The 21,128-nt window shown below is 37.8% G+C and overlaps 1 protein-coding gene and 1 long non-coding RNA gene across 2 annotated transcripts; one reads left to right on the top strand and one right to left on the bottom strand.

Annotated features, from left to right (window-relative positions):
• Nucleotides 1-1,251: 1,251 nt before the first annotated feature.
• LOC143847126 (uncharacterized) lies at nt 1,252-3,728 on the top strand. The gene is made up of 2 exons (XR_013234947.1): nt 1,252-1,527; nt 3,498-3,728. It is a non-coding gene; the product is annotated as an uncharacterized LOC143847126 (long non-coding RNA).
• A 5,347-nt stretch (nt 3,729-9,075) lies between these two features.
• On the bottom strand, nt 9,076-14,038 carry LOC143847119 (D-glycerate 3-kinase, chloroplastic-like). Its single transcript, XM_077355810.1, has 12 exons — nt 13,741-14,038; nt 11,547-11,947; nt 11,380-11,459; nt 11,199-11,250; nt 11,018-11,059; nt 10,842-10,920; nt 10,639-10,670; nt 10,485-10,553; nt 10,288-10,362; nt 10,048-10,164; nt 9,843-9,893; nt 9,076-9,384 (listed from the first exon to the last, which is right to left on the bottom strand). The coding sequence occupies exons 1-12, from the start codon at nt 14,021-14,023 to the stop codon at nt 9,247-9,249; spliced, it is 1,419 nt and encodes a 472-aa protein (XP_077211925.1). The 5' UTR covers nt 14,024-14,038; the 3' UTR covers nt 9,076-9,246.
• Nucleotides 14,039-21,128: the final 7,090 nt, after the last annotated feature.

Here is a 21,128-nt window from a genome sequence, read left to right as displayed (position 1 = left end):
CAAAATCAAGATGAGCCATGGCATGGCGTTCCACCAAATCATCTTCGTCGGCATCAATTTGCACACTTTTCAGATGTAGCTTTCTTTCTTCTCGCATTTCCTTGATCAGCGTGCTTATTTTAATCCGGCCTTCTGAAAATTGTTGTTGTTCTTCGATAAATTTTGAAAATATCTTACAAAAATCGTCACGCAAAGAATCCCAAATCTCACAACCCATGGCGCAGGATTGACGGCTCTGATACTACTTGTTACAAACCTAGATCGGATCGCAACGGATTTGATCTTCTCGGAGGGAATAATGGCCTCTTTGACCCACTTCTAGGGAAGGCTCGTCCTCCTTTGTGTGCAAAACACTGTTTTGAAACAATTTTCTTCATTCATCAAAAAGTCTGCATACATGAAATTTATAGAAAATCTCTAATCTAACTAACCCTTATCAATAACACTTCTACTTATCCAAACAACTAGAAAGGAAATCCCAAAAGTAACAAAATCTAAACAAACTTATTTCTTCCAAGTGGGCACGTAACAATAAGGTAAACTAGGGTCAGTACAAGACATAGAGAAAAGATAAAATCTTTGATGCCATCATGTATTGAGTTGCAAAAACGTCTGGATATGTATTACCATTGGGCTACTATGCATATTGGTCTCTATTTTCTCTATCACGTCACTTTTGGGTGTGGTGGAGCCCATAATTAGTGTAGCCAAGAAGAAAGTTGTAATAAATCTCTCTCTCTCTCTCTCTCTCTCTCTCTCTCTCTCTCTCTCTCTCTCTCTCTCTCTCCAGAGGTGCGACTCGGGTCAGGTTCGACTGGGTTGTGTGGCCAACCCTAGCCCAATCAGAGATACCATTCTCTCAACCCTAACCTAACCAAACCTAACCTCAGCCTTGGGTCAAAGATAGTCAACCCTAAACCAACCCGCTTCTAAATCTCTCAACCATAACCCAACTTGTCAAACCCTTTTTTTCAAAATCGAGGAGGGTTGGGTTGGGGTTAACCTAGGTCCAAACAAAAAAACATATAAAAAAACAAAACATAACCCTAAGAAACCATGATAAAATTAGAGGACTGAGGTCGGGTTCTGATTGGAAGAGATGAGGTTGCCCAAGGCCTCAACCCTGACGGCCTAACCCAACTACTTGAAATTAACTATGGTTGGCTTTTCCCAACCCAACGCGAGGAAATGCCCACCCAACCCGAGCCCCACCCAAGTCAAGCCCCACCCAAGTTGTACCTATCTCTCTCTCTCTCTTTCATCCAGCTGTCGAAAAGCTGGTGAAGGAATTCTTATCCGGAGCCTTGGATTCCAAAAATTGTTCTTATAAGAAGGCCCTTCAGGTCCAATGTCTTTGTCTTCTTTGCTTAATACTTTAGCTGTTCCTAAAGTTTCCTTGTTGCTGATCATTTGATCCGTGAAGGAAAAAAAGAGAGATAGGAAAATGGATGCTCCTTCATACCAAGAGATATCTTACATGGATCACGTCCAAAAACGCCGAGAAGAGAAAGGATGCCTCTATGCATGGTCATTCTCTATCTCTTTTTTTTAATTATGCCATCTTTACATGAATTTTTTTTTTCCTGTTGATTTTTTGGTGAAAAACCCAAAGAAAAGTATCCTGTTTTTTTTTTTTTTTTTTTTACTTTTTGGGAAATTTTATCTCGAGTGGTATACTCAGGAAAAGATCACCTCAATTTTTAACTTAATTATACACTGTACTTTGGTATATTGTAGATGATCAGAGTGGTATCACCTTCCATGTGTGCTCTCTCTGTTGATCGTACTCATGAAGGTCATGTTTGGCTGCCATGAAAAATTATTCCATGGAATATAAGAAAAAGATAATTCCTCATCTCTCTCTCTCTCTCCACTTCGTAATCTAATATTCCATGAAAAATCCCCAAGGTTTCCAAACTTGACCGATGAGTATTGAAAATAGCAGGAAAAAGATTTTCCAGTTTCTCTTTTGCTTTGTTTTTCTTCCGGTTGACTCCATTCCCAAAAATGGTCCCATTCATGGAAACTGTTAGGATCCATGTAGAACTCACCATTAAAAGCTAGCCTTAAGGGAAGGGTGACCAAGTCCTTAGAGGTACTTCCACATCCATTTACTTTTCCGATATGAGACGTTACCCGAAATCTTCCCTTCCCTGAGAGATTTTCTCTATCCTCAAGGGTAAAGTGGGGTTTTAGCGAGAGAGTTTCTCCGAGGGTACACTGGGGTTACCCTGCCTGATACCACTTGTTATGACCAAAGTGGAACTCACCATTAATACCGTGGAGGGTGCCCTAGTCGTTAATCATAGGCCCTTCCATATCCATTCACTTTTCCATTGCGGGATCCTTTGCTTTCGTGTGGAACCCCCAACACTGGATTGATTCACAGGGAGAAACCCTACCAGAACAAGCAGGATAAACACCATCATTTCCTTTTTCTTTCTTTCCACTCTATGATTATTTTTTATTATTATTTAATTACATTTGGTGGGTATTTGTTGAAGTATAAATGATTAAATAACACCAACTCGAGTAGCTTAAGCTTTTTGAGTTATTGGTTGTTTCACAAGTGTTGAAGTATAAATGATTAAATAACACAACTCTAATAGTTTAACCTTTTGGAGTTAGTTGTTTCACATGGTATTATAGCAATTGCCTAGGTTAAGTTTTGGGTTTAAAACCCAACAACTCCTTGATATTAAAAATCCATGTGTACAGCCAACCCAAAAGAGGTGTCACTTAGGTTAAGTTTTGGGTTTAAAACCCAACAACTCCTTGATATTAAAAATCCATGTGTACAGCCAACCCAAAAGAGGTGTCACTCATGAGAGGATGAGTGTTGAAGTAAAGATGATTAAGTAACACTAACTCTAATAGCTTAAAGCTTTTAGCCTAATTGGTAGGGCTGCAACTCGAGCCGGGTTTTACCCGACAACCCGCATCGACCCGACCCGAAAATAGCCTGGGTTGGGTTCAGGTTTCATGGGTTTCGGGTCAAGCCGGGTTGAGCTTTCAAAAGCCCGCATGAATCTCGGGTCGAGCCGGGTTTGAAGGGGCCCGACCCGAGTTACATAAGTTATAGTATGTACATTTTTTTCTATTGTTAGTTAAAAAGTTAAAAGTGAAAACCCACGCACCCTCCGTTATTGTGTGTGAGTGTAATTTATGCTTCTATGAGTTGAGTTGATTCAAGTGTTTGATTCAACATTGATTGTAATTACAACATTGTTTGATTCAAGTGTAATGTGAGTGTAATTTCTGCTTCTATGAGTTGAGTTGCCTTGCCAAACAAGAATTTTCCTTAAAAAATTGCGTCAACGTGAAAAAACCCGAACCGACCCGACCCGAGATATTTCTCGGGTAGAGTTGGGTTCTCCAAAACCCGACCCGCCCTACCTGAGTTGCAGCCCTACTAATTGGTTGTTTCACTACCTTTAATCATGTTGTTGCTATTATTAATGAATATGGATGTTTGATGAAATGAAATAAATTTGCAGCCTGTTCGCCGCATGTTGCTGCTGTTGCTGTTTCGAGACATGCGAGTGCTGTTTGGACATCCTCTGCTGTTGCTGCCCTTAGACTCTAATTTGTTGTTTATCACAAATAAATGAATTATATTGTGGGGACGTTTTTTTTCTGTTTGATTGTTATTTAATTTCTCTTCGATGAACTAATGTTTTGTATTTTCACTTTTGCTAGCTATATCATGCAACATTGATTGATATGAATTATACTCTTATACCGTGTTTTCATTGCTCGAAACCGGAATAGGAATAGCCATCCTATTCCGATTTCCATATAAGGTTAATGGGAAAAAAATTTATTTGAGAAAAATCAAATAAAAAAATTTCATTCTGCTCGGGGCGGAATCAGAATATCACCTCTTATGCTGTTGCTGCTCTAGTTTTAGGAAACCAGTTAAACCACCTTTGAGAAAATTGTATTTCCAGCGTCTGATATTGGCACTACCATGTTTTGATAATGGGCCAAACTCACTTTGTCGTTCCCTTTTTTAATTGGCTGCTAAGAGCTTTTTAGGAATTATATTAGCTTTTGACAGTTGGTTAAATAATAAAAGGCATTGTGAGTTCGTCCCATTATCAAGACATGGTAGTGCCAATATCAGTAGCCTATATAGAAGTCTTACAGAGATTCAGAGAGGAGGAGGCTACAATACAAAGTTGGGAGAAATGTTACATCAACTCTAAAATAATTTTCAAACGCCAAGTACACGGAATGACTAAATTGCACATCTGAAAGACAAAGTCGAATTCTAGACCACCCTTCTTAGCATTGAACAAGGAATGATCAACTTGGCTAAAAAAAATTTGTCAACTTAAAAGGGCATGTTTGCCAACCATGAAAAATTATTCTATGGAAAGTTCATGGGTTCAATTGTGACAAATGAACTGAGGAGGAAGGTGGAGAGGGCACGACAGGAGAGAGCATGGAGAGAGCACAAGAAATCCCTAACTGCGTAACCATTTTTCATCGATTTCCATAATACTACTAATCTAAAAACTAGGGCTGCACAACAAAACTGCTCAAACCGATAAACCGAACCGAACCGGGCCATTCGGTTCGGTTTGGTTTTTATAGGTTCGGTCACGGTTACGATTTTTACAAAACCGATCCAATCGGTTCGGTTCACGGTTCAGAAAATATTAATCCACAAAACCGAACCGAACCGCAATTGATATGAAAACCGAACCAAACCGGTTCAGATATCTCTTTCTAGTATTTTTTGCCGTTCAACTTCAAACTTCAAACGGTTCGTCAATCATCCCCAAAATCAAATGGTCCAAAGTTGTCCATTATCCCCAAAATCAAACGGTTCGTCCAATAGTAATCCATAATGTCTTTTTCTATTTATGACTGCCCATTACTTATAGGTAAAATACAGATAAACCGTGAACCAAACCAAACCGAACCGGTCGGTTCGGTTTGGTTTGGTTCAACTGCCAATCGGTTCAGTTACGGTTTGGAAAAAATCCAAACCGATGGGATCGGTTCGGTTTAAGAAATTCCCTTAAACCGAACCGGACCGAACCATGTGCAGCCCTACTAAAAACCATAGGAATTGGAGTAAGCAAAGTATGCAGGATACTTATGTATCTTACCATTGTCAAGGTTGTATGTTCCACCCTCTTTGTGACTCATTTTAGATTTACATATTCCTACTAGAGGACTATCTTCAAATCCCATGCTTTTGTAATTATTGCTGAAACTCTCTGTACTCTTCTTCAAAGTCCACCACTCTACTTCCAACCTTCTGATCAAACATCTCAACCAAAATTTAATTTTCATAAAAAAAAGTTCTATTATGATTTGCAAATCGTGCCCATGCATAACAAAAAATCCATAAATAAAAAGGGAAGTGTTATCAGCACTAGCGTATTTTGATGATCGCACTCCTCACTTTATTAAAAGTACGGTATGGCCCCCACCATAGGATGATCCAAACCGTCCATTAGATGGGCCACAGCCTAAATAGGTTGTGCCCCAAAAATCATTTCCATGGGTTAATCCTAACCCTCCGATCTGAATGTCAGAGGATTGATCCTAACCCTCTATAGATCCGAGGGTTAGGATCAACATGTGGAAATGATATTTGGGGCACAACCTATTTAGGCTGTGGCCCATCTAATGAACGGTTTGGATCATCCTATTGAGCGGGCCATACCGTACTTTTAATAAAGTGGGGAGTGTGATCATCAAAATACAGTAGTGCTGATAACATTTCCCAATAAAAATTGTATACTTTACCTAAACTGCAAAAACATCAAAATGATCACACTAGAGCAAGAAGGAAGATCATGTGATCAATTCCTTGACATGACCGTAGTGGTACGAGAGCAAGGTTTCACTACAATCTGATTTTTCTTCTTCCCATTCAGGAAGTAAGCCTTCATCATTTCCGTTACATCTTCACTTCTCTATCATATAATGCTATTCTCTTATTTTTTTTAATTCAAAAAGTTCGGTTTGTGCACTATGGGCGTTCTCAAGTGCCATTGGGATTGCTGACTCTAATGAGGTGGAAGTAAGAGTTGTTCATCGAGGCATAAAGTTGATTGATCAAAATGTTATAGATAAGGTTACGTCTCTTCCTCATCCTCGGTGGTTTGCACAAACGCTTGATGAAATCATGGACAGAGTAGAGGGATCTTCCATTTCTTTCTGTCATGTTAGAAGATCAGCGAACAGTGAGACGGATAGGCTAGCGAAGGAGGGAGCCTCCAGGGTGGAAATGAAGTTCCTCCCCGATGTGGATTGTCCTGTTCTTTTTCTTTTCCTTTTCCCATGATTTGGTTTTTCTTGTTCTTTTCATATAGTGATGGGGGACAACTAGTCCCTTGCATCCTATTGTATGGTTGATCTTAATCCACAAAGTTTTCTTTTTCAAAAAAAATTGGAACCTTATTACATGGAAACAAAAAATGATATGTAAAAGAAAGATCAAATACGAAAGCTGAATGTTAATTTGGCTCAGAACTTCACTCATTAGGATGGGATCACGGTGAAAGCTCCCATGAAATTCACTGTGATAATCAAGTAGCAATTCACATCACCTCTAATCCTCTGTTCCATGAGAAAGCAAGGCAATCTTGGTGCGCTTTCTTAAATATGAAGGTCAACCTCTCGACATCCTTATAAAAGCAATGAGAAGGAATAGACTTCATGGTATTGTTATGAAAGCAGGGCAAGAATTCATCAATGTTCCAATTTAAGGGAGAGTTATGACTTACGAGAGAGAGTAGGGAAATAACATTTTTGTCTCCTTCATTGTTTTTTTTTTTTTACGAGAGATCTGAGCATTATATTTGGTACTTGAATAGTTTCATATGTATGATTTCAGTAGCCCAAGTAATCCTTTGTATGTCAAGTGAACAAAGACAGAATTGCATAGGCATGGATTGGTTAGGAATTTTCTCTGTGAAATCTTTCTCCCAAGTGTGTGGACAAATGAAGGAGCCACTACTTTATGGGCAGATTTTGGGCTTGTGGTTGCATAGCCATTCTTGAGAATATCAACAAGCAAAATACACTAAAAAAAGGAGAATTAGATTAGATAACAGATTCCACTTATGTCTGCGAGGATGGTTCTTTGAAGGACTCGGTAATTTTTGGCTAGAGTCTATGGATTGTCATTCCTTCTGCATGATCTGGACCATCTAGAAAGAAAGAAACATCAGAATTTTTTAGGATAAAAGTGTGTAAAAGTCTTATCTAGTAGGAGCATTGCTCATGGGATCCCCTATAGTGGCACGTGCGATAAAACAAAAAAATAAAATAAAGGGTGCGTGTATCTACACAAGTGCAAAAATCATCAAATCGTTCGGCCACTATTACCCTATCTTTATTTCCATCATGGGTTCCTGTTTTAGAAGTTGCACCACACTAAACTTTGATGGCTGCTCAAAAGACAACCCAAGACCAACTGGTATTGGCGGCACTCTAAGGCCCTGTTCCTTTCAGATTGTGGCCACCGATTGTGAGCCCCAAACCGATCATTGGACTCAAAATTAAACATAATTTTGAGTCCAACAATCGGTTTGGGGCTAACAATCGGCTGTCACAATGTAGAACGAACAGGGCCTAAGAGATATTAGCGCCGGTTTGTTTTAGATTGTGACAACCGATTGTGGAGTCCAGAACCGATTATTGGACTGAAAATTAGTGCGAATTTGAGTCCAATAATCAGTTGGGGACTCCACAATCGGTTGTCATAATCTAAAACAAACAGGGCCTTAGTGTGGTTATTCTTCAGCGTTCTTGGACCCCTCGGGAGGACTGACTCAAACAAAGCGGAGGTTTTGCGTGCTTATAAAGAGGCTGCATTTTTCAGGAAATGCAAGAAAAGACAGCCATGGCCTAGTGGATTGGCAAATTATATATACATGAAATAGTGCGCATATATGTAGAGATAGGGACAATTGTTTTACACATATCCTATGAGTGCAATGATATTGCGGGTAGGCTCTCTAAGGCAGAGTGTAAACGTAAAAGATTAATTAAGATCAATAGTTAAGAAAGGAATTAAACTAAAGATGTAAACGATGTGATCTTTCAGAAGAAGCCTTGATGCTGCTTTGGTGTGTATATTGGTTTACATGGCAAATAAACCCATAAACACCAAAACAGAAACAAAGCTCTACAGAATATTGATTTTCCACCTATATCTCTTAAATCCATGTTGAGAAGCTCTGATTTTATCAAACCCAAATAACCCATCTCACTCCCTGCTGCAGTAACCATGATCTGAATCATCAGACCATTAATCTCATCAACTTCTCTTAAACACCATCCCCTGCGAATTACCGCTTCTAAAACGGTACGTGGGAGAACAGTTTTCTTCATTGGCAATTGATTTTTTTCAACTTCCTGCATGGATTTTCCCACTCGTTCTGTTTGAAAGTTCCAAAAGTTATACCTCTGTTAGCCTTCTAACTGTAAATGCATATTAGCCATTTAAGCCAGTGTGAAGATTAAGGTCTAGTAAACTTATGTATTTGATGACTCCCTAGTTTTGCCCCATACAGGAAAAAATCCACTCTATAACTCAATCTTGAGGGATAAAATTGCCATCTAACTCCTCATGAAAACTATCCCATGAATCCCTTAACAAAATAATAAGAAAAAGAAACAACTCATGACTGACTTCTGAATTTCAGGGGCTCTTTGGATACATATAAATCATATAAGCAAATGGTTCCGAGTTAAATGTGATTTCACTCAAATTAAGGTTATAATAATTATAAAAATGATGCAGATAATGGCTTCCAAAGAAGTCTTTGAATTGCCATTTGCAAATACTGAAAGATCAGAACAGATTGATCTTATTTTCAAATAAGGAAGAATTTTGGCATCCAAAGAGGACCTTGATGAAAGAATTAAGCATTTATCCACCCAGAGTCATGGTTGATAAGCACATCTCTAACATACATGTGAGGATTATATACAACTGACAAAAGTACACTGCTCTGTTGGTTAGGAATCAGATCTCTTTCCCATATATGAGAGAGAGAGAGAGAGAGAGAGAGATGTCTTTCCCCACATTAAAAATGCAAGAGATGAAGAAAAAATTTCATGCACTTGTATATTTATTGCTGGTATTACAGTTACATCAAACTGCTAAGTACTAGGAATTTTCCCATGGATGAAATCAAAGGCTGCAATATAATGAATACATCTTGTCAAAAGAAAAAAAATGCCTATATTTTGCTCTAACGAATTAGTTGTCAGCTAAGCCATTGGATTCCTATCTTCATCAATTTCGACGACGAGAACGTGCTCTGGATCCGACCCACTGGGTCCCTCTGCGTACAGTGTGGGAAGATATGCTTTGTATGCAGGCAGATAACGTGAAACAAAATCAATAACCTGCAAAATAATTGGTAATTCAGTATACCATAATCAACCACCCATGGGGCAAAAGAACTTAAAAGTGTTTAGAAACATGTATGAAGTACAAGAGAACTAGTAAAAGAAAATTAACAGTGTTTGGAAATATGGATTAAGTACTCAAGAACTCAAAAAGTCAGTTCCACTCAATCATTAAAGGACAAATCAGTTTTGTTGAAACCCAAAAGAACTTGATTATAAGGGCCAAAAAAGGAAAAAACCCCAACTATACATAAGCTTGGATTTCCACCTTTTTACAAGATGAGTTTCAAGTTTCTAAACAATAGTAGATAGAAAGTTCCATATGAAAATTAGCAGTTCGAAAGAACAACATCAGATTTTATGTTGGTTTTAGTATATTACATGGTACTATTGTATTATTGCAATGAGGAGAATTAAAAAGAAGATAGAATCAAACAATGGGTAAGGAAATGCACCTCTTCATCAGACATGCCAGTTTTTCCATCTGACCTCATGGCGATCTCGGCCTGCAGTCATAAATGAGACTGTTATAAGGGCAATGGTGGCTTAACTCAAATGAAACACAGAGAACATATATACTGATTATTTTCCTAAGGATTCCCATACCATCAAAATGCAACTATGATTAATAATTCACCGATGTATTACCGAATAACTAACCTGCAATCGCCATTGGAAAACGCAATTTGGCTCCTTGATCTTGATAACTAACCATGACTGTATGAACTTATCCCATGCATCATAATAAGCTTTGAGGTGTCTGTTTACAACCTCCAGCTGGAAAACGAAGTTTTGTGTGAATAAAATTGATCTCATTAACAAACAATAAACAAGTGAATTTCACAAACACAAAAGTAATAAATCAATAATAATACTGGACCTTTTTTTCCTAGGACTAACCTGTGGATCAACTTCTTTGACAACTTCATCAGGAAGGGGTTTGAAACCTAGCATCCAACCCTCAAACAGGAGAACCTGAATGACCAGAACATAAAAGAATAATATGTCAACAAAGACATAGTATACATTGAACTAAAGAGGAAAGCAACCAGAAAGGATAGGGTCCTCTGATATTAATTTCAAGAAAATGTTCTTACCGTTAATGGCCCTTCAACCTCTGGCCATGTCGAAGGATCAGCTCTGTCACCTTTCCCGCCATAGGCCGACTGTATGTGCATTAGAACAATCCATAAATAACTGAGAAACTGTGGAAGCATATCAAGAAATGAATTGTGTCCTGTGTTTGCATACCTTATCATACCGGGGAACCTTCATCTTCATACCTGAATATCATATATAATTGGTTATTATTTGATCGAAGCTGATGCTAACAAATAATCATATCTTTAAGTAGAAAAGGCAAAAATTAAATTTTTTCCCCTTAGCCACTAAAGATAAATCAACAATAGATCATAACTACATATGCATTGAATGGAGAGAGAGAGAGAGGGTACCTTCTTTAGTTAGTTTCAATAAACCCGTAAGTGTATCAATGGAGAATTGCAAATCATGGCTTCCAGCATTTCCTCGAAGCTGAAAATACAAGGATTAAATAATCATCAGGACATGATTCTCAAACTTTTATGAATAGATAGTTTTAAAATTTACATAATGTCATATTGATTGATACCTCTAAGAGAGAATTTCCCGCATTTTCATTCCTCAATTTAGCCTACAGTTAATAGCATGCACATAGCAAATCAGAAAACAGATAAAAAAAAGGGCGGCCCAGTGCACGAGGCTCCGTACATCTAGCCCTCCCCAGACCCCCAAACAGATATAAGAATAATCCATACAGACAATATATCTACCTGATCCTCTGCTGTCAAATACAAATCATCTATTGATAATGTAGCAGAATTCCTGAGAAAAAGTAAGTGGATATCAGTGTAACATTCTTCATAAGCTCATGTATTTTTTAAAGAACTTCCACCAATAACTTAAAATTTTAACTGATCAGATTTCCATAATTTGAAAATCATATGACCTTACCTTCCAGTGAGCCGAAAGAGGTAATCGAGAGCAAAGACAAGTGTAGTCTTCCCACTACCTTGAGGAGCACTAACACCAATCTGCAGCAAAAAAAAAAAAAGTGTTATGTAAAGTCCAAATTCATCAAGGTTAATACTATAGTCAGAAGAGATGGAATAGCAGTATACCACTAAAGGAGGAATCTCATCTCCATCTTCAAACTTGGACCTGTGATCCAAGATCTGATCTTCGCACCAGAAAAATACCGGTATATAATAGTGAAATAATCTTGTTTTCTGAGGAATCGTCAAGTTCAGTTCATTCAACTGAAACAGTCGGCACAATTGGACCCCACACTCTAACCACCTGTCTATAGTTGCCTCAACCATTTCTGGAGTTAGACCCAATTTCTTCATTAAAGGACCACTGCATATGAAATCGAAAAGGTCCTGAACAGAGGAAACAATTGCAGGCGATGTTGGAAACACCGAATGCAACTGCCCCAGCTTCGTTCTGTGACCAAAGAAAGTATCACAATATGGGGACGTGTCTTGCATCCAAGCACATCTTCGAGCTGAAGAGTAAAAAACTGGAAGAAACAAAGCTGCCGTTAGTTCCAAAAGCTCCAATGCGTCAAAATAAAAGTCTCAGTACATATTCCCATGGTTACCAGCTCAAGAGGAACACCAACATTTACTATAAACAAGATTCATGAGAAACACCTAATTCAGAATAACAAATAACCTAGTGTGACAGAGGCCTGAAAACTAGAAAGCATGGTAGGGAATACGTATGCACTTGAAAGTTTAGAATAGAATTTACGAACACGAATTAGAATCTCTATATGATCTAACTTTACAAATTACAAAACCCTCCAAATGGCACAAAACTTAGGTTTCAGAATCTTAGAAATCATGGGGAAGATGACATCGGTTAAAATTATTAGAAATCTCTAGTCATTTTGTTCCTACTCTACCTTCAAAGATCTGCGTATAAAGATTAATCTAAACAAGCCCTTGTGGAGAATCATAAGCAAGGTTATTTAAAAAATAATTCTTTAACTTACAATCCAAACACCTGATAATATCCTGTTCTCCTTAACCATATCGTTTACTAAACCAAGAATGTAAATTTAGACATACTAGGATGAATGTTGACTTTGTGTTCTCATGAACTCAAACTAATCTACTTCAAGAAGTGCCAAAACCAAAAGAAGATATAGCGATAAGTAGCACTATCACATACTAGTTTTGGGGAAGATTTGTTGAAGGAAGTTCTAAAGAAAAATAACCGAAAAAGTTAAATAAAAAACTAAGAAACCCCAGGAAAAAAAAGTAACGATCAAACTAGGCCATTCTAAGGGAAAGCTGTCCAGCTGACTAATTTTCAAACAGGACTTTGAGAAACAGAGTTTATCCTTTGCAATTAATCACATGCAAATCTAATAATCTAAAATACAGAGCGAATAAATTCTTGGAATCAAGCCTTTTCAACTAATAGCAATAACAATAATCTCACAAATTAGGGAAAAGGATTAAGTATCAAAAAATCAAATTAGGCAATTTCAATTCATCCTAATATAGAAAAAATAAACCAAAATACTCAGAAGATCAACAAAATCGCAAAGCTAGGGAGCATTTTGCAGAGTCAAAAAAGAGAAACGAGATTCTATCTCCAACAATTTGAAATCACAAAAAAAAAACCCATACATTTTAACATCAAAATTATCATAAAAGAACGGCGAGAAACGCTGAGAGAATTACAATTTTATTATCATTATCCTAGCACTAAAAGAATCATAATCCAGATAATTACTAAAAATACCATCAGTATTCTAATTAAAGCAATTCCCAAACTAACCCAATTCAAACATGTCCAACAAACACGAATTGTAAAGATGGAAGAAGCTAAAATAATTATTGGGTTTAAGGAAAAATCAGCTTCTGGGTCGTGTTCTCACCTGGTATTACTGTTTGGGAAGGCATTTGGGAGAGATTAGAAGAATGGTATTTGGAGAGATTATGAAAAAAGCGAGGTAAAATGATGGGGAAAGAAGAGAAATAAGTTTGGAAAAAAAAAAGCAAAAATGAAACATTAGTTAAAGGGAAAATCAATCTGGTGGGTTCTGTTAAAAGCAATTTCGGTGTATAACAAACAAACATACACAAATTCTAAAATGGAAGAAGCTAAAAAAAAACATCATATTAAGGAAAAATCAGTTTCTGGGTTGTGTTTAATAAATTTGTGGGTTCTGTTAAAGCAATTTCCAAACTAACCCAATTCAAAGGTGTGCAATAAACAAACAAAAACAAATTCTAAAATGGAAGAAGCTAAAAAAAACATCATATTAAAGAAAAATCAGCTTCTGGGTTTTGTTCTCACTTGGTTTTGCTGTTTGGGAAGGCATTTGGGAGAGATTGGGAGAATGGTATTTGGAGAGACTATGAGAAAAGGGAGATGAAATGATGGAGAAAGAAGAGGAAAATGGTTTGAATTTATAGGGAAGAGATGGGCATGAAAGTAGTAGAGGATGGTGGTGCTGAGCTACAACCACGTTCAAGGTTATCATCTTTCCTAACGAAGCTTCCCTATCTCTCTCTCCGTCTTTCTTACGTGTAATTGCGTGTGTGCCAAAAGGCTCGAGTTTTAAGCTCCTCGAATCCATCTGTTGTTGCTGATGTTGTTGGCCAAATTACCCAATTGCCCTCTCTGTTCTTTTTTGTTTCTTTCTCTTTGTTTTCTTTCCTCTTAGTTTTTTAATTTTTTAAGAACAGCTTATTGGGTCAGCCGGTTCGGACTGGGTCTGATGGACCGGGATTATTGGACTTCTTTTTTCTTTCACCGTGACCTCTGTCTAAATGGGTGGACCACCACGGAAAAAATAGATGTTAGCCAATCAATGGATTTTGCTTTAGGTTCCTTCTTTATCCCTGTTTTTTTCTTGCTCAAAATCTAAGTGACATATGCTCCCCTTTTTTAACTTGGGACAGCCTCCTCTAGCGTATTTATGACTACTCTTTCAGACTTTTACACTAGAGGGGGCTGTCCCAGGCAATAAAAAATGGGTGAATATATCACTTCCCATATTCCATGAAAGAGAAATTCCAGGGTCTAACGGGAATGAATTTTCCTAAAATTGAAAGATAAAAATGCATATAGATAACATATTCTTGAGAAACTCCTAATAGGCACACAATAGAAAATGTAACTTTTCTATTAGGACAATTTTTAGCCAAAGCCCATCAGGTAGTTAATGGGCTTTTTATTTCAGACATCTCTCTCTCTCTCTCTCTCTCTCGCCTCAAAGAGCAGAGGTTCCAATCATCTTCTCCTAAACTCTGCATAGTTTAAACACCGGAAATGATGTATCTGTCCCCTCTTTTTTCCCTCGGGCACCCCCTTGTACTAAGAAAGGGGGGAGAGAGAGAGAGTAAATTCTCACCTTGCTTTCCTTTGGTTGTGGGCTTGTGTGAAACGACTAGTCACAATCACAAGTGCTGAAATACAGAGGAGGGGTGGCCTGGGAAAGAAAAGGGGGAGAATATATCACTTCCCTTTAAACACCACGCCACATATTTAAAGGTGGCCCTAGGACGATGATATTTTCACTCCCCCTGCAGTTCGTATGCGCCCCCCTTATAATGTGAACAGTAGGTAACTTTAACGTTTTTTTACGTCCAATCACGTTAACCGAAAGCCCTTCTGCAATGGTCCCTAGCAAATCCCTAAATTTATACTCGGGTGAGTCAACAATAATTGTTGCAACAAGTTTTTTTGTCGCGGAAATTATACCCATGCCCACCCCCTGGCGCGGGCGAAACGGATAAAATCCCCCCTTTAACACTTTCTGTGAGAATGGCTCACTGCTTGACGATAAATCCACCCCCTTTATTTTTTTCTTTATCTTTACAACTTAACGAATAACGTCCGGGGGGGGATTAGTTTTAAATTAAATAGGTTCTGGATAATTAAAATTTAATTCTGTCACAAGTTATTGAGAAACAACCAATTACTCCAAAAGCTTAAGTTGTTAGAGTTGATGTTTTTTTATCATTTATAATTCAACACTCCTCCTCATGTGCGGACCCTCTTTGTCTGTGTTGGCCGTACACGTGGCACATGAGGCCCTTCTTTTGGGTTGGTTGTAGAGATGATTTTTTTAATATCAAGAAGTTGTTGAGTTTTGAACCCAGACCTGCAGTGCCTTGATACCATGTGAAACAACCAATTACTCCAAAAGCTTAAGTTGCTAGAGTTGGTGTTATTTAATAATTTGTACTTCAACTGTTCAATCTAAATAGGAGAGTGGCTAACACTTGGTATATCTAACTCAAATCTCATTTATAAATGTAAGTCTTTTTAACGGGGACAAATAACATTAAGACCTAATGATTTTCATCTAGATGGTCCTTGATCCATCAAGACAATCCCTGGGATTTTATTGATCTGTGGATAAGGACTTGGTTAAATTAGAAGACCCTTCCAGTTATCATTAGTATTTGCAAACAGTAGCATTTTCAACATACAATAATCAATAAATGAAAATCGGATGATTATAACAAGAGGTAAGATGTATTTTTTGCATTATGATTTGATTAAAATTCAAGACTCTGCAAATGAAGGGCCTAATCTTACCGCTTTCACTGAGGCTCTGTTTCTTTGGACGTAAAGTGGGCATAAAAACAAATTTTTTGCTCATTTTGACACTAAAAATTGAGCATAAATTTTGTTTTACGTCCATTTTACGTCTAAAGAGCAAGAGCCTACCAATAAGTCTGTAGGAACATGTGGTCCTAAAAATTTTCCTAAGTAGCTTCCGTTCGTGGACGCATGTGGTGCTAAATTCCTCCTAGGTCTCTCTCATATTAGAAATGGATTTGCCACTGTTGTCAAATTATAGGATCACCCATACAATTCATCTAGATATCTTTATGAAAACAACAAAACGTTGTATCACTTGTGGTCATGAAATTGAGCCACGCATATTTTTATTTGGCAAATTTCTTGTTTCGTGGCCAATACAAGATACAAGCTTATCACCAAAAAATTTACCCATTGTACAGTCCATAAGCGATATACAGGGGACTAATACCCGCACTGCCCTATTTTTTTCATGACACTGCTCATTTCATTTCACTTTTAAACCAGCTGTAAAAGACCATTGCAATTCCCAAAGGCTTTCTCTAGCCTATTTTTAAATTGTAAAACAAGAGATCTGCTAGGGACCATCGCATGAGGCGTTTTGCACACCAGCTAGCTGCTCTCTCATGCAACAGCCGTTCCGCAAAATGACTTCTGCAATTGTCCCTAGCAAATCCCTAAGGGGTTGTTTCGATAACAGATTTAAGAATCTTGGATTTCCTCAAAATCTTGAATGGGAGACAAGAGAAGGAGTTTCTGATTACTCGCTCTTTTTCCCGTCGAGCCAGAGAGTAGGAGATGGTCCCGTGTTTCCAAGTTTTAGAATCAACTCTTTGAAAGTTGTTCACTTCTAAACCTATTATAACTAATTGAAAACAACAGAATTAAAAAAAAAAATTAAAAACAAAAAAAAAAATGATATTTTTATGTATAGGCGTGAATGCGTGCAACGATTATGTGTAATTGTTGCAATTGAATTGATTGAGTTTTCGGAATAAATAGATCAGTCGATTAACACTAGAGTAGAGATTCAGAGTTGATTAAGGCAATTTTCGTTTAAGATTATGACAACCGATTGTGAGTACCAAACCGATTATTTGACTCAAAAGTACGTTTAAATTTGTGTTCGAATAGGTTGTGCCCAAAAAAAAAAATCATTTCCACAGGATGATCCCAACCCTCCAATCTAGAAAAGAACTGCATATCATGGAAACCTCCAAAGAGCAGAGGGTTGTGTTCATCGTGTGGAAATGATTTTTGGGGCAAAACCTATTTACGTTGTGGCCCATCAAATGGACGGTTTGGATCATCCTATGGTGTAAGCCGAACAATACTTTTTGAAAAATAATGTACCATAGGTGCTTCCACTGTACAAAAACTAGTTTTTAGGCCTCAGGAGGGTGGCCATGGGAAGAAAATGGAGAGATTATAAGACTTCCACTGGCTACACTAATAATGAGCCCAACAAAGAATTGGGCTGTTTTTGTCATTCTTCAAGAAGGAAAACACAATTGCGTAATAAGATTAGATCAGGGGCATTTTGGTCATTTGACGAAGAATGTAGATACGTTAAAGAGCGACGGATTATGAGTCATAAGTAAACCGCCCGAGGAACGACCTGTCCGAGAAAGGCAGGTCCGTGTGTTTTCTAGATGAGAGCGCGTGTGTGAGGAGGAGGTGAAGAAGGTGCAGATAACGATGATCGCGAGAGTTCCAAACCAATTGCCTAACCCTTCCCTTTTAAGGAAAAGCCACGCCCCTTTTGACTTCAACTCTTTTATTTATAATGTTCTGAGTAGAGGCTAACCAGCAGCTGCCGACAACCGGTCCCATAGTATGCATGTTTGGCAACTATGAAAAAAAAAAAAAAAAAAAAAATTTACATGGTACCCAAAGGCATGGTTTTAAATTTCAACTAAAATCCGAAATTTCAGGTTTCGGTCAACCCGGAAACCGAAATTGGGGGTACCCATAACCATGCTTTTAAATTTCGACCAAAATCTGAAATTTCGGATTTCGGTGGAGACCGACTCCGAAATCACTATTATCTGAAACGGTACTTTATTTCTGCCGAAATTTCGTTTTTCCCCTAAATTACAGCCAAAAAACCTGTTTTTTAAATTATTTTAATATTTTACCAAAATTTCGGCCGAAATTTTATATTGAATAAAATACTCTTTTCTTTGTTGTACGGGATTTCGACCAAAATTTTGAAATTTCAGGGGTCCAAAACCGGTACCGAAACCAAAATTTTAAACCATGCCCACTACGTTACATTATTTCGACCGAAATTTCAGTGGAAATTTCATCTGAAATTTAAGAAAAGACAAGCTAAAATCTCAATGTTTATTAATTATTTAATATTTTCCCGGCCGAAATTTCGGTTTCCGTGAGGACCAAAAAGCAATCCGAATCGGAGATCTGAAACCGTGCCCAAAGACGAGAGAACGGCAGAGAGGGTAGGGTGAGAGATTTTAGAGGGTAGGAGCGAAAAGCATGTGATGGGGTTGGTAAACAAAGAAAAAATATTCCCTACTTCGAATTGGATTTTTTTTGTCTTAATACTCTCTTGAGTTTCCTCCCTATCGATTCTCTCTTTCCATCACGTCTTTTCCTGCCTCGGGACCTCATATTTTATAGTCGAGGATAGTAAAATTCTGGATTTTACAAGCTAAAACTTAGATTTTATAACCTAAGACCTAAATTTCTTCAAATGTGGTGTCTTGGGTTCAAGGCAAGGCAAGAGCATCGGACCATGGAGATTGGCTAAGTTTTTGGATTAAATTATTTGTATGATTAACGACAATTTTCTTTCTTTTGTTCATGTCCCTCGGAGCACCAACGATTTAGCAGATCGGCTCGCTAAATCCGGGGCATTGAGAGATAGGTAAACTTTCATGGTTGCCAAACATGAAGATACCTTAATGTGGTGCCCCTACTAGACCGTCCATCTGATTGGCTCTTGCGCTTGGGTTTTATATGCAGCTTTTGGCAGTCAACTTTGAATGGAAAAAAATTCATGGCATTAGATCTTAAGATGAGTCATGAGATGATTGGCGTGAGGGGCTAATCAGTAGTAGTGGGCACGTTTCATTGTAATACAATGAAACATGTTGCGTGTGAGAATAGCCACACGGTCCAAGGAATTTGCTAGCTAATTTCTCGGAAAGCCATTTCGCGTCGGGATTTCCTTGCTCTGTATGGTTGCCAGGCTTTTTTTGTTCCCGGGAGTTATGTGGGAGAAAAAAAATACCCTGGGAGATAGGTGGGAAAAAAAAGTCCTGGAAGTATCCTGGTAAAATAAAAATCCCATGTTTGGTTATGTGGGAGAAAAAAATACCCTCGGAGATATGGTGGGAAAAAAAAAACCTTTGTTTGGTTGCTTGAACTATTGGGTAGAAAAAAATTCTTCTCAAGCTTATTTTTGGTTCCTGAGTTTATTTTTGTTCCTGGGATTATCTTGGGATGGGATGAAAAGGTAATCATTACAAAAGTGGGATTGAAAAATTCACCCCACAAGTAATCATTACAAGAGTGGGATTAAAATAAACCTAGTGCTAAAAGGCAACCAAACATGAGATGAGACCAAAATTTAACTTACTCTACCACAAAACTCCCAGGAACAAAAAAAACTCGGCAACCAAACAGAGCAACTGCATAGGGTTTTACTGTTAAATAAGGATATGCTGTGACTCCATGCATAAATCATGGAAAATGTGATAAAGTCTGTTGATTAGCTGGCCCCATCTTTACTGGGATGAGGCATATGCTGTAAATCAAATTCAATGCATAAATGATGGAAAATCTGATAAAGTCTGTTGATTAGCATTGGGCCCATCTTTAGGGGGATGATCCTAGCCCCACCTTTGGACAGCTTAGTTTGAATGCCACACACCACCAAACAGCTTGCAATTACAGGCTGATTGGATGCACAAGAAATAATTTTGTATCATATGCTTCACTGTAATACAATGAGGTGAGCCCACTACAGTATGATGGATCCTACTTTTGACTGATTTGAACTTTCAATTTGAAATATCACCCACAAACATATCTTCCTTTCTTTGATTTGAACTGTCCATTTGTTAAGTTTGAATGCCACAACCACCAAACAGCTTGCAATTACAAGCTGATTGGATGCACAAGAAATAATTTTGTATCATATGCTTCACTATAATACAATGAGGTGGGCTCACTACAGTATGATGGATCCTACTTCTGACTGATTTGAACTTTCAATTTGATACATCACCCACAAACATATCTTCCTTTCTTTGATCTGAACTGTCCATTTGTTAAGAGAAAACAAAAGAACGTTTGAGGGGAAATGACAGGTCGTAATTTAGTATCTCACTGATTATGGTCTAGTTTAGATATTCAGTTTTACTGGACTATGAGGGTAATTTGCATGTATACTTGCAATCCAACCCTAAATCTTAAGACATTCCTTTCAAAGTTTGTTCGTTGAAATGAGAATTGAGCCAAAGAAGACTGCAAATGGCATCTTAGCTGTTTTCTTTTGGTAATACTATGGAAACCCACAAAACTAATAATACCACACTCTCATTGGTTGACTGGTCTCACAGCTCTGTTTGGATTGCAGGAAAAAAAATTCTAGAAGAAATTTTTTTCCTTGAAACAATGTAGAGAAATTATATGATTGTGACTTATTTAGACAAATATTATCCTAAAATTTAAAGGTTCCCCTCCGTTTGGTTGCCAGAATTTTTTTGGTTCTTGGGATTTTTGTGGAACAAAAAACTTCCTCGGAGACTGGTGGGAAAAAAAACTCCCTGGAAGTATCCCGGTAAAATAAAAATCCCATGTTTGGTTGACTGGACTATGGTGGGAAAAAAAAATGCTTTGTTTGGTTGCTTGAACTGTTGGGAAGAAAGAAAATCTTCTGCAAGCTTATTTTTGGTTCGTGGGATTATTTTGGTTCTTGGGAGTTTTTTTTTTTTTCCTTCCTCGGGTTTCGTGCAGGGTTATTTTGCTTCCTGGGATTATTTTGGGCCCAGCAACCAAACGTGGGTTTCCTACGGAAATTCAACAAGAGTCCCAAGAACCATAAACGTGGGTTTCCTAGCTGGTATTTCATAATCAATTAATTATTTCCAACCAGGGCCCAG

This window comes from Tasmannia lanceolata, unplaced genomic scaffold, assembly GCF_043159265.1.
Source record: "Tasmannia lanceolata isolate RefF3 unplaced genomic scaffold, GAP_Taslan_0.1 ptg000003l, whole genome shotgun sequence".
Taxonomy (NCBI): Eukaryota; Viridiplantae; Streptophyta; class Magnoliopsida; order Canellales; family Winteraceae; genus Tasmannia; species Tasmannia lanceolata.
This window is presented reverse-complemented; position numbering and strand designations above follow the sequence as displayed.

What these genes read in the sequence shown, in the direction of transcription:
- LOC143847119 (XM_077355810.1), bottom strand. Translation starts at nt 14,023, where the DNA reads ATGGATTCGAGGAGCTTAAAACTCGAGCCTTTTGGCACACACGCAATT. An exon ending in TTCCCAAACAGCAAAACCAA is followed by an intron (nt 11,948 to 13,740) that starts GTGAGAACAAAA and finishes TGTTTCTTCCAG; the next exon opens with TTTTTTACTCTTCAGCTCGA. An exon ending in AGGTTCCCCGGTATGATAAG is followed by an intron (nt 10,554 to 10,638) that starts GTATGCAAACAC and finishes ATGCACATACAG; the next exon opens with TCGGCCTATGGCGGGAAAGG.